Genomic DNA, 11,337 nt, shown 5'->3' on the forward strand with positions numbered 1-11,337 from the left:
TTTCTCTCTGTCTCTCTCGGCAGCCGAACCTAAAACCTCTCTTTCGCTCTCTCTCCGTGCCCGGCCGTCACCAGCTTCGTTCAATTCAATGTGAGAGCCTCTCTCTCTCTCTCTCTCTCTATATATATATTATCATTTTGTTGAGCTTGGTTTCGTAGCCGTGACAATTCTAAATGCAGTATGTATGTATATCTGGTTGAGATTCAAAGAAAATGTCATGGTCCAAATTTCGAATACGGGATATATAGCTTTATATAATTTTGAATGTGATATTGGAATTCTGTAGTCTACTCCAAGTAGTTGGTGTATTAGACTTTCTTGAGTTTTTGTGAGTTATTAAATGTTCAATTGCATGAGATCACTTATTTTGCTAATAAAGTTGAAAATCTTGCTTGATTGCGCTTTTTATTGATTTGTTAATCTCCATTGAAGTCATAAGATTGGCTGTTTACTTCTATGATCTTGTGTAGCTCGCATGTTCTTTGTTCCCCATCACTCCTTTTTCATTTTAATTTTATTATTACCTAGTGTGTTGCATATTTTTTTAACATTTTTGTAGGTCTTTTTATGTAAAGGTTAGTATATATCTGGGTCATTTTTTTTTCTTCCAATCTTATGATTGTCATTTGCTTGTATATTGAATGCTAAATGATCTCAATGGGTTTGATAAAAAGCTCCAATACCATGGTCTTGGTAGCCAATGATGAATAATACATTTTTGTTGGTGTTCTTAAGTTTTTCAAATGGGTAGGAATTTTAATCCAAATACTGAAAATCACTCTAGCAGAAACTTGATCTTTATTCCATGACTCTTTCTCTCTCTGTCCCCAAACACACACACCCACCCACCCACAACTACTCTACAGATTTTCTTATAACATAAAAACTTCAGAGATCTGAACTCCTCAACTAATAGACCTAAGTTGAAGCCTAATTTAATACGGTGTGGGTGGAAGTATTGCTAGTTCCTTTTAAGATCAAGCTTGTGATGGTGTGCAGTTGAGAGGATAATGGTTAACCAATGATATCAGACATCCAGAAAATTCAGGTAATGGTACGATACAAGATATAATTCCGGACAGTGACAGATGGGTGCAGTATTTTGGCTGACTCACTCTATCTTTTGGCACTGTGAGATATTGAAAAAATCATCCCTGAATGGGAACTGATTTAGTGCTAAACTTCTGGAGTCTTCTTTCTGCACTTGGTGTATTATATGCCATCGCTATAAGATACATTTGAATCTTTGTTCCACACATGGTTTATAATATTTAATCCCTGATAATTGCAAACTAATCCACTTTTATGTTCTAAATTGATTACTTTTTTTGTTTCTCAGAATTGAATTCCAAGAGCAGTAATGATAAAGAGGCAATTCTACAAGCTAGAACATGCCAATAGAGATGAGGCCTCAGATTCATCTTCGTCCTCGGACTCCGAATTAGAAGCAGAAGCCATAGAAGAATCAGAGGATAATGCAGTTGCAGAAGTGAAAGGGGATAATGAATCTTGCTCTACCTCATCTGGTTGGTTCACTCTTATTTAATTTTCTTCTCTCTCTAGACATCTATGCATTCTTGATATCTGCTGCTATAGTACTCACAAGTATGCTTACAAGTATAGAATTGCATTTACATTGCAACACGAGTTCATATTTCTTTTTTAGTTGGTTACGTGAATAGGATGATGCTGGAAAGCTTATTTGGTGTTTTTTGTCTGCTATACATTTGTTTTTAGCTAGTTGATTGTGTTATTTATCTTTGAGGTCTCCCTAGTCCATGATTCACAAACTATATTCTTTGTTTTTGATTTGGGGTCTTTTTTTGTATCAAATCTGATTCGATGCGTAAATGTAATTATTCATGTCTACTTGTTCTTTGTTCAATAATACATATATTTACCAGCAATAACTACTGCTGATGCTGCTGTTGTTATATCATATGATTTTCTTTTTCAAAAGCTTCTGTATATACTTCCTGTAATTTTTGTTTTGGTGAATGTCATGTTGCTTCAACTAGAACCAAAATGTTCGTAATAGACTTTCCCCCCTTTTAATATTCTTCAACTATAATGTCATCATTTCTAATTTACATATATACTTTTTTCCCCTGGTTTCAGGATATAAGAGTGAGGATAGCTCAGCAAATGAGGTTGATCTTGACTCTTCAGGTAGGATTTCTTTGTATTGTCTTCAATGCTGGAATTTAAGTAATCTTTATGTTTAGATAAAGTGAGATGCATTAATGATATCTCCACCATGATGATATTGCCACTATGCTTTTCGCATGACCAAGCAACAAAAGGTATGCCAATGTTTGATGCTGACTGTCAAAGTGTTGGTCTCTCTTTTTTTGACATTTTTTTTTTTTCAATGTCGGGGAACCTCTTCAAAGCAGGGCCCTTCGAACCCACCCCTGTTATCTAGTGATGCATCTTAGTACTTAGAACTTAGGCAACTTAGCTCACAAATATATGAATAAGTATGGATTATGTTTGTTACTTGTCAAAAAAAAGTATGGATTATGTTTGTTGAAGCACCATCTTAGTGTCTTCGATATTTGCTTCTGTTTCAACAAAGTACTTAAAAGTCTCTTTTGAGAAAATGGCTATGGCGCTATATGCATGAGAGAGAGGTTTGGTGGAGATTTGTGGTGGATTCTAAATATTTCATCTTGTAAGATGGGTGGTGTTCTAATGAGGTTCTTGGGTTGAATGGGGTGGGGTTATGGAAGAATATCAAGAGGGGTTGGGTGGTGTTTTCTAGTCATAGCAGATTTTTGAGTTAGTACCAATAACTAGGTAATTATGGAATTATTAAATATGCTATGGGATTATGCCCCATAGTGGTTGGTCCTAATAAATTGCTTACCTAAAAAAGAAAAAAAGAGAAAATTTGTTATCCACTTCCTGAACTGTTCTGATCATATTTAATTTTTCTGTTATTGCATGACTTTAGTATAATTAAGAGAGAGAAGAACATTTGACCTCGGCAAGGGTGGGCTGCAAAGTTGATATGAAATTGGCTTGCGATCGAATAAGTCAGCACTTCTTATGATTCCTTTTTAAATGTATGGCCTTTTAAGGTGGGTGGAGGCAATGGATCAATAGTTAATAATTTTTTTTATAAGTAATGTAATGCATATCAAAACCGCAGAAGGGGCACAACCTTAGTAAACAGGAAGTATACAAGAGAACGCCCAAGTAAAAGAAATAGTTATTAATTTTTCATGCAACTTTTGTTTTATCTACTTTTCTGAATCCTCCTCACCAGTATGGGGAGAATTACGTGGAGCAATCCATTCTTTTCTCCGTCTTGTACAGTGAAGAACTTCCTTGGCATGCTGTGGGGGGAAGTTTTGGACAGGCTTGCAGGGATAGTTATCGTTGGTGCAAGTGCTTTCCTCACTCATTTATAGGAGGTCAGGAGTGCTCAATATTTGATTGTGGAAATGCTTATGGAGGTTTGCAGTGGGAAGGGTCTTTGGAGGATGGTGGATGACTTGCATATGGGTTGGGGGGATTGTTCTTTTTTAGCTTGTTTGAGGTCCCTATGGAGGGTTTTTATAGTGGAAGTTTGTTATGTGGTTAGGGTGCTTTTAAGAAGTTTCTGACATTTAAGATCGGGGATGGAACTTTTGCATGATATATGGTGTGAGCTGGATTGACCTTTGAAGGTTGATTTCCCTGTTCTATTTTCCACTATAGTGACTCGTTTATGTTGGTTGTTCAGAAGGAAATATGTATTGGTGGTCCATATCTATTAGGCTTGAGTTAGAGTGGGAAGTGTGCTAGGCTGGGAGAGAGGAGTGGGGGCGGGGAATTGGGTGTGTTGGGCCTTGTCAAGCTGTAGGGGGCATCTTGTTGGTGCTATATTATCGAAGTAGATGGGGAATTTGTTAATCACCTGCTTCTTCATTGCCTGTTAACTCGTTAACCATGGTCTAGTTTTTGCTTAGTTTTCGAATAGCCTTTGGGCAAAATGGCACTTATATATATATATATATATATATATATATATATTTGCTTTGTTTGGTCAATGTGGGTAATGCTGAGGTCTGATTAAGTCTTTATGATTGACGTGGTACATTTGAGATGAGCAGAATGACAGGACTCTTGAGGTAATGATCCCTCTTAAGAAACATGATTTTCCTTTGATTACTGTAATCTTGACTCTTTGTCAGTTTAGGATTTTGTTTTTTCTTTCAATTTTAGGAGTTGATTTGTCCTAATTACTGGGAAAGGCTCCCGTTTAAATCTCTTTTCATGGTGCTTTGCCTTAATTCTACTTTCTAACAGTTTTCATTACCCTTATCACAAGAATAAAAACTGTACTCTTCTGTGTGCTACATTGACAATTAAGAATCCTTTGCTAAGATTAAGCGACTTCAATTAATTTGCAATTAGATGGAGTAGGTAGTGGAATAAACTGGAAAAATTAAAAAGTTGGTCTTAATTCTGGATTAGATGCCAGAGGAAGCTATTGGTGTGGAAAACATGCTACCTCCTGCCTCATTACAGATTTTCTTTTGCAAAATTATTTATGGAAATGTAGACTTTTGTCTGCTATCCTATTTCCTATCTTTTGCAAACTGCATTCTTTGTGATGTTCTAGAGCACGTTGTATATCATAACAATGCTTCAAAATGCATATTTCTCTTGATTCTGAAAGGATTTATTTTTCCTGGATGTTTGACATAATTGTTGCATGGCAGGTCTACCCATAAGCGATGATAATGCTGAAACTGGAAATGAAAGAGAAATCCTTACTGACAGTCAGCTGTCTGGTCAACGTGGTTCCAAAACACTTGAGACACAGTCCAATATCGAAGCTGAAAAGGAATCATTACCTGCAGATATTCCAGACTGTATATTAAAATGCAAATCAGTTTTTAAGTGCAGGATGTGCCCTAGAATTATCTGTTTGAATGAGGAAACTCTAAGGGATCATCTCAAGTCCAAGGTAAGATGTCTGGCATATTTTCTGCCTAAAAAATCAAATCATCATTTACAAACATTAACCCAACTATGGCATAAACAACATGAATCCTTGTCGTATAAGAAAAAGTAAATCTTCGACTGTGACACTGCAAATGTTAATATCCTTCTTTTCCTTCATATATTTGAAATTTAATTGTTATTACATGCAGCTGCAACACCCCTACGAATCCTTTAATGATTTTATATTTTAATAATAACTGCTGAATATTCTCAATCATTTAATGAGGGCATTAGTAAATCTTTCCCATCATGCTTTGGCAAGAATGGTTGTTGTTTCAAATGCTTAATTATAAGCTCATGCAGTTTCTAGGATGAGTGTACTTGGGCAATCATATAGTTTCTAATTTACATTGGTACGATGAAGTTAGATGAAAAGCATGTGTCTCTAAGCACCAGATTTTAGGGGTGTTACATGTGGTATCATAGCCAGGTTGAGTTTTGAAAATAAAGTCTCATGTAATAATGAGAGATTGAATGAGGTAATGAGAGAATAATTTGGATTTCTATCTTTAAATATATGCAGCCTAAACTTTTCCTTATTGGTCTTGGGAATAATTTTGGAAACTAATTAAAAGATAATATATACAATCTGGGAGAATTGTCGCCATTTGTTTGTGGATTATAAAGGCTTTCAATTGTTGGCCTACTTATAACATTTTTTTTTTTTTTTGTAAATCTGATTTAGAGACATGCTCGATCTGAGAAATTACTGAATGAAGGTAGGCTGAAGGCCATGCTCAACAGTGATGGGGAAATTGAGAACCAAGAAACTGCTGCTGAGATGAATGCTCGAATTTTAGCTCTTCCACTGGTTGGTTTTCATAAATTGATAGTTCCAACACAATGATTAAATAAACAGGTTGGATATTAGATGTTCATACAGCTCCATTACTTGCTCCAGGGTAATAAAAAAAGGAAAAACAGAAAAAGACATGGAGAACAAAAGAGAAAAACAAAGAAGGTAATTAACGTTATAACTTGATGATTGCATTTAATTTGTTATTTGAGCTTTTTTAAGGTTATTCAAATTGCTTGATATGAGTTGCAGAAATTGGGATCTGCTGATAACATTGGAAAAGCAAAGGGATCGACAAAAAGCCCAGCTGAGAAAAGGCGTAAAAATGAGAACTGAAGAACGTTATGTTGTTTTTGCCATACTGCTAGTGGCAAAATGGCTGCAAGAAATGAATCAAAGGATTTTACCATTTCTGCAGAGCTACTAACATTTGGGCATCCTGTGTAAGTGTTTGCTTGGTTTGATAAATTTATAAAGGGAATACTTTTGTTTTTCAGAGCAAGATAACGTTAATATTAATAGAAAATAAAATTACAAAAAGAGGGGGTGGGAATCCCAACCCCAATATAGTCAGGAGAAGGATCCTCTCCATTTCAAGTGAAATGGAGAGGGTCCATTTAGTGTATTTAGGGGGGACATAGTTGTCCAAAAACTAAATGGACAACTATGCCCTTCTAAATATACTAAATGGACCCTCTCCATTTCATTTCAAGTGAAATGGAGAGAATCCGTTTCCATATAGTCATGACAGTACAAGAAATAAAAACTAAAACCCAAAATGAACGGGTCCCATAGTTCCTTGACTAAAGAGCAAAGGAGAGAACTGCCTTGATGGTGGTCTGTGAAGTATTCTGATGGTTAGACTGCCAAAAATTGTCTACTGTCTATGAGATTTACAGTAAAAAGTGTGCACTGATGATAACTGTGATTATTTTTCTCGCCTTCTTGAATAAAGGAGCATGCTTTGCAACAAATTTGAACAGAAATCACTTTTTATTGAGGAAGTGAAAATGAATTATTAGCAGGATGAGTGCAATTTGGACAAATAGGATGTGGGATGGCGTGTGCGCGGCGGAGATGGATGGGTGACGATAGATTTATCTCAACTTTTCACAAATCATGCAGAATACCGTGATGTGCTACGTCTGCTGATGTTTACAATTGCACATTACAATGCTGCAAACATTCACGACGAAGTAAAAAATTGCTTCTCCCGACAGCCTTCGTTTGGGTTTATAAAGCAAAACAAATGTCCCAGAAGAGCGTGTCAAGGCAAGGTGAAAGACAAACTCTCTCATTCGATGCAATGTAACTTTAGTCAAAGCAATTGTATAACATTTTAGTAATATTGCTGAGCTTGTGTGGCCCTCAAATGGGTCTTGTTAGTTGGTTTAAAATCTGCAGTGGGATTCTAATCATGAGTAGCAGCTATTCAGCTATCGCGGAAATCAGACTCGCTCGACAATACCCCTTGATTTACTCTTACCAAAGTTTGAATAGAAAGGAGATAAATTATCTCTTTTCATTCAATTGTCCTTGCAAAATTAGGAAGCCTCAACTGCATAAAAGTGGGCATTAGTCATGAATAAAACATTCAACAAACAGACAAATGAACACCAAGAACTAATAAGGCCTAATTGACAAAAACTAATGAGACCAGAATTTGTGTTTCGAACAAATGCGAATGCGAATACAACTTGCACCACAGTAATCAACTTGACAAAATAGGATTTTTAACAACCCAAAACCAAGGTGAACCCCAGAAATTCAACCACCACTTCCACAAACATTTACTTCGCATTTTTGTAAAGTTGAAATTCGCCCAAAATTTTGGCCTCCAAAATGATTACCATGATATATACCTTGTATGAGAAAATTGGAAGGTCAGGGATTCGAGGTAGTTCCTGTGATTGCATGATTTAAGGTCCCTGCTCGTCAGAAGGATGATAATCAGGTGAAACAGGCAATTCTTCCCCATTTCTATCAGTCTCAGCTGCGTGATCAGGTGGAGGTGGTTGTTCTCTACTTTCACTGTCCTCTGGGTGGAAATTGATGGGGAACTTTGTGACCCTGGGTTTATCAGATAAAATGTTCCTTTGAACCCTATCAATCAAGACCTTTGGTGGAGGTTCCTCTCTCAGCTGCTCATCATCATAATCGTTGTTCACATAGTAGCCCACGCGGACAAATTCTTGACCCAGATAAGAGCATGTCAAAAGAAGCACTGTCACACCAATAATATCTTCTTCACGAATTTTTGATGGGTCTGGCGGGTCTGCCTGCAAATGTCCAACAAAATTATAGATCGAAATTGATTCCATATGCAAGTCAAATGCAAAAATGCAATAGAACAAAGCGGAACAAGGAGCCAGTGAAGATTGCCTGCAACACAAAACGATAGTTTCCCACATTGACAGGCCCAACAAGCACACTCTCCAATAATTGGTCATAAGTCTCATCCTCAGCAGACCCCACATAGATGAGTTTCCATTCCAAATCTGTACAAAGACAATAAAATGATGATTGCTACTCACAGAGAAGGCAGCATATACAACAAAGCCTAATAGAGAGCTCATACAATGGGACAGAAAAATTGAACAGATCAAACTTTCCAAAAAGTAGTAACCACTTTGTTAAATATTCAAGTGTGACAATACACAAACATGAAACAGAAATTCTATAACACACGTAATCATTAGTGATGTCTTGAAGCTATCATCCAGTATTGATGCTCAGTCCAAAAAAATAAACTTGTACGAATACATAGAGTTGCAAGTTGCAACCACCCAACTCCAAGGTTTACTAAAACTCTCCAACTTCCAATTTTCCATGAAATATAAACTCACCAATTTACGATAAATTTTTTTTTTTTTTTGATAGGTTACCATTTTACGATAAAAATAAACACACATGAAGACAATTTAACAGCTATACACCCAGAAAGAGAGAGGAGACATTCAAAATGTCTCTATACCTAACTCATTCTTCATATGCAGCCATAAACATCAACTCTATGACCGAGGCTCAAAGATTCAAATAGTTTGAATTCGCTGATACAAATCCTTCGTTTTGTGCATGTCGATAATTGTTTGACTTGTGAAGGCAACAAAGAACTCAACTGCCAGGAAAAGAATGATGGATGCCAAATGCGTACAAAGTATCTTAGCACTCATAAGTTTAAGATACCTTTGGTCTATGTATAAGGGTCTTCTGATTATGATTTCCTCAGTAATTTAATCTAATTCTCTGATTAGGAAGAAAAAAAAAAGGATCTCTCTCAACATTTTCCCCTCTAACCACCCTCGTCCTTTACCATTACTTCTTCTATCCTACTTTGTTAGGTTTCCATCTGCATACACTAAACACCTATGCACCCCTCAAGTCCACAAAAATTTCATCTTGCCCTCAAAGTATGCAAAACCCAAAACCACAGAGGAAAAGACTCCTAGTTGAAAAAAGTGTTATTAACCAACACCATCTCTTTATAGCTCATAAAAATGCTAATCTACCAAGATACAAGATCTTCCTTTTTTCACATACAAGCTTGGGGCTCTAAGCATTTCATGCAATGTCCTTAGCTTAAAAAATCTAATCCGAAGCTGCAAGGTGATGACACTCAAAAGAGCATGATACCACTTAAACCAGATTCATAGTAAATATTCTATTGTTGCAACAATATGTGACTTTCTCTAAGGAATTCACAATGGAACTACGAACACAAAGAAACATTCTCAAAAGTGGATTCGACCCTAAATGCAATGGTCCAACTGCACATGAAATGTTTCAAGATTGATGAAAAAACAAGCACTATGAACTTAGAAAGCCAATAATGAAAGGAGAAAACAAGGTAGCAAAAATACAGGACCAAAGAAAACTAACACGGTTCAGTGGATCCCAACACCATCTGGAGGCTTAAGGATAATTTTCCACAAATACCACTATCTAATGCAACCCAGTTGTTGCCCCTTAGAAATCTATATGGATCAAAAGTTCAAATCCGTCAAAATGAAAAGTAGCGTGACCAGCTATTATTGACACAAAAGTAGGCTAAGAGAAATAGGTATTCAAGCCCTACAAATCAAGAAAGAAGAAATCAATTCAAGACTTCTTTGTCTTGAGCTCAAACCCAACTTATGTCAAGTTAGCCAATCAAATGCATTCTGGGGTTAGGAAAAGCAACCGTGTACAGTAAAGTAACTTTTCCTTTCAACATAAACTCTCTATTCCTCAGAAAGTTCTTTCTTCCCCCATAATCTCGGATAGTAGTCTCCTTAGGGCCTGAAAATGACGTAAATTCCCCGAAATATGCAAACTTCACTTCGTTGTTTCTGCTTTCTCTTGAATGTACAATTAACTTAGCCACATTTAATATATGGTTCATATTCCCCAAATTACTTGTACTAAACTGCAAAGGCTAATCTTCTATAATTCCATTCCCCCTCACTACATACAGCTGGTTTCAGAATTTGCGCATCGCCTCAACACATTTCATCATCTTATCAAGAACCATATGTGGGGTTTACTTCAAAAATCAAATACAAGATCACAAACCCTAGCTAACAATCCTGGCCACAACGCAGGCAGTGGCCAAAAATAAGAAAAAAAACACCCTATACGCAAATAGTAAGTTCCATAACCCAATTGTTTCATAATAAAGAATTATGACATTGCAAACCCTATCCAGCTGTTTGGGCCCTCATAAAACACATGGAAAAGGAAATAACGATTACACAATGAAGTAAAGCCTTCATTTTCCTCATCTACGACACATTAAAGATGCATTATAGGTTCTTGATTTTCTCTCATTTTCTCACCAACCAAGCAGAAAAAAGGAAGCCCAACGAGAGCGAGAGAAAGTACCGTCTTTGAGAGGGGTCAAGCACTCGTAGGAGATCTCGAACTGAAAGGGGGTGAGAAACGAAGCCGGATTGTCGAGGACGGTGACGTTGGTGATATTCACAGCACTCATTGTTGTTGTTGGTCAGCGTGCGACTCGACGGAAACCCTAGCTTCCACAACCTTCATCGGAATTCAAAATTAACTAAACAAACATAAAGCTGGAGCAACTATCCCCATAAAAAATTACATTTAATTATGATTTTGGAGCCCTTTTTTTTTATAGCTTTTTTAACTTTCAAAAGTTTAATTAAATTTTGAGGGGCTACCGGGGAATGTACGGATGATTACCGGCGATAGCCAGTTGAGACTCTGAGAGATTAGGCGGGAGTTTGGAGGGTACGAAACTCGGACGGTTCTCTGTGCTGGGGGCGGGAAGGAGGAGCTTTCAGATTTAGGGCTGACTCTGAGGGAACGTAAATTCAAGTTCTGAATAAATGTTTGTGAGAGCACGTGACCACAGGAAGCGAAGCGATCTTGCCCTTCTGTTTTTTACTTTCTTCCTTCTTTGATTTTTGTTTTTAATCTTTTTTTTCTCCTGTTAGATTACTCTCGTACGGCTCTATACCTAAATAATTAAAATACTCACCAAATTATTGAAATATTGGGTGCAATTTTGATGAGCATATGTGAAAAAAATAGGGAGT

At 36.7% G+C, this 11,337-nt stretch overlaps 2 protein-coding genes across 6 annotated transcripts; one reads left to right on the forward strand and one right to left on the reverse strand.

Annotated features, from left to right (window-relative positions):
• Positions 1-7,314, forward strand: LOC132180945 (uncharacterized). Of its 3 annotated transcripts, none has more exons than XR_009440214.1 (8): positions 1-90; positions 1,340-1,526; positions 2,119-2,169; positions 4,713-4,960; positions 5,684-5,809; positions 5,900-5,959; positions 6,047-6,237; positions 6,817-7,314. XR_009440214.1 is itself a non-coding variant. In XM_059593955.1 (7 exons), exons 2-7 carry the CDS (start codon positions 1,361-1,363, stop codon positions 6,128-6,130), a joined length of 735 nt encoding a protein of 244 aa, XP_059449938.1. In that variant the 5' UTR covers positions 1-90; positions 1,340-1,360; the 3' UTR covers positions 6,131-6,292. The 3 variants fall into 3 exon arrangements, 1 of the variants encoding a protein (XP_059449938.1); XR_009440215.1 differs by having other exon boundaries at positions 6,820-7,314; XM_059593955.1 differs by lacking the exon at positions 6,817-7,314 and having other exon boundaries at positions 6,047-6,292.
• Positions 7,315-7,404: 90 nt separating this feature from the next.
• On the reverse strand, positions 7,405-11,254 carry LOC132180946 (probable histone chaperone ASF1A). Of its 3 annotated transcripts, none has more exons than XM_059593958.1 (4): positions 10,960-11,254; positions 10,655-10,813; positions 8,177-8,292; positions 7,405-8,073 (listed from the first exon to the last, which is right to left on the reverse strand). In XM_059593958.1, exons 2-4 carry the CDS (start codon positions 10,761-10,763, stop codon positions 7,714-7,716), a joined length of 585 nt encoding a protein of 194 aa, XP_059449941.1. In that variant the 5' UTR covers positions 10,764-10,813; positions 10,960-11,254; the 3' UTR covers positions 7,405-7,713. The 3 variants fall into 3 exon arrangements, with proteins under 3 accessions (XP_059449941.1, XP_059449942.1, XP_059449940.1); XM_059593959.1 differs by having other exon boundaries at positions 10,982-11,253; XM_059593957.1 differs by lacking the exon at positions 10,960-11,254 and having other exon boundaries at positions 10,655-10,923.
• Positions 11,255-11,337: the final 83 nt, after the last annotated feature.

This window comes from Corylus avellana, chromosome ca5 (genome assembly GCF_901000735.1).
Source record: "Corylus avellana chromosome ca5, CavTom2PMs-1.0".
NCBI classification, from domain to species: Eukaryota; Viridiplantae; Streptophyta; class Magnoliopsida; order Fagales; family Betulaceae; genus Corylus; species Corylus avellana.

What these genes read in the sequence shown, in the direction of transcription:
- LOC132180946 (XM_059593958.1), bottom strand. Translation starts at nt 10,763, where the DNA reads ATGAGTGCTGTGAATATCACCAACGTCACCGTCCTCGACAATCCGGCT. An exon ending in CTTGACCCCTCTCAAAGACG is followed by an intron (nt 8,293 to 10,654) that starts GTACTTTCTCTC and finishes GTCTTTGTACAG; the next exon opens with ATTTGGAATGGAAACTCATC. An exon ending in ACTATCGTTTTGTGTTGCAG is followed by an intron (nt 8,074 to 8,176) that starts GCAATCTTCACT and finishes GGACATTTGCAG; the next exon opens with GCAGACCCGCCAGACCCATC.
- LOC132180945 (XM_059593955.1), top strand. Translation starts at nt 1,361, where the DNA reads ATGATAAAGAGGCAATTCTACAAGCTAGAACATGCCAATAGAGATGAG. An exon ending in GAATTTTAGCTCTTCCACTG is followed by an intron (nt 5,810 to 5,899) that starts GTTGGTTTTCAT and finishes TACTTGCTCCAG; the next exon opens with GGTAATAAAAAAAGGAAAAA. An exon ending in AAAAGAGAAAAACAAAGAAG is followed by an intron (nt 5,960 to 6,046) that starts GTAATTAACGTT and finishes TATGAGTTGCAG; the next exon opens with AAATTGGGATCTGCTGATAA.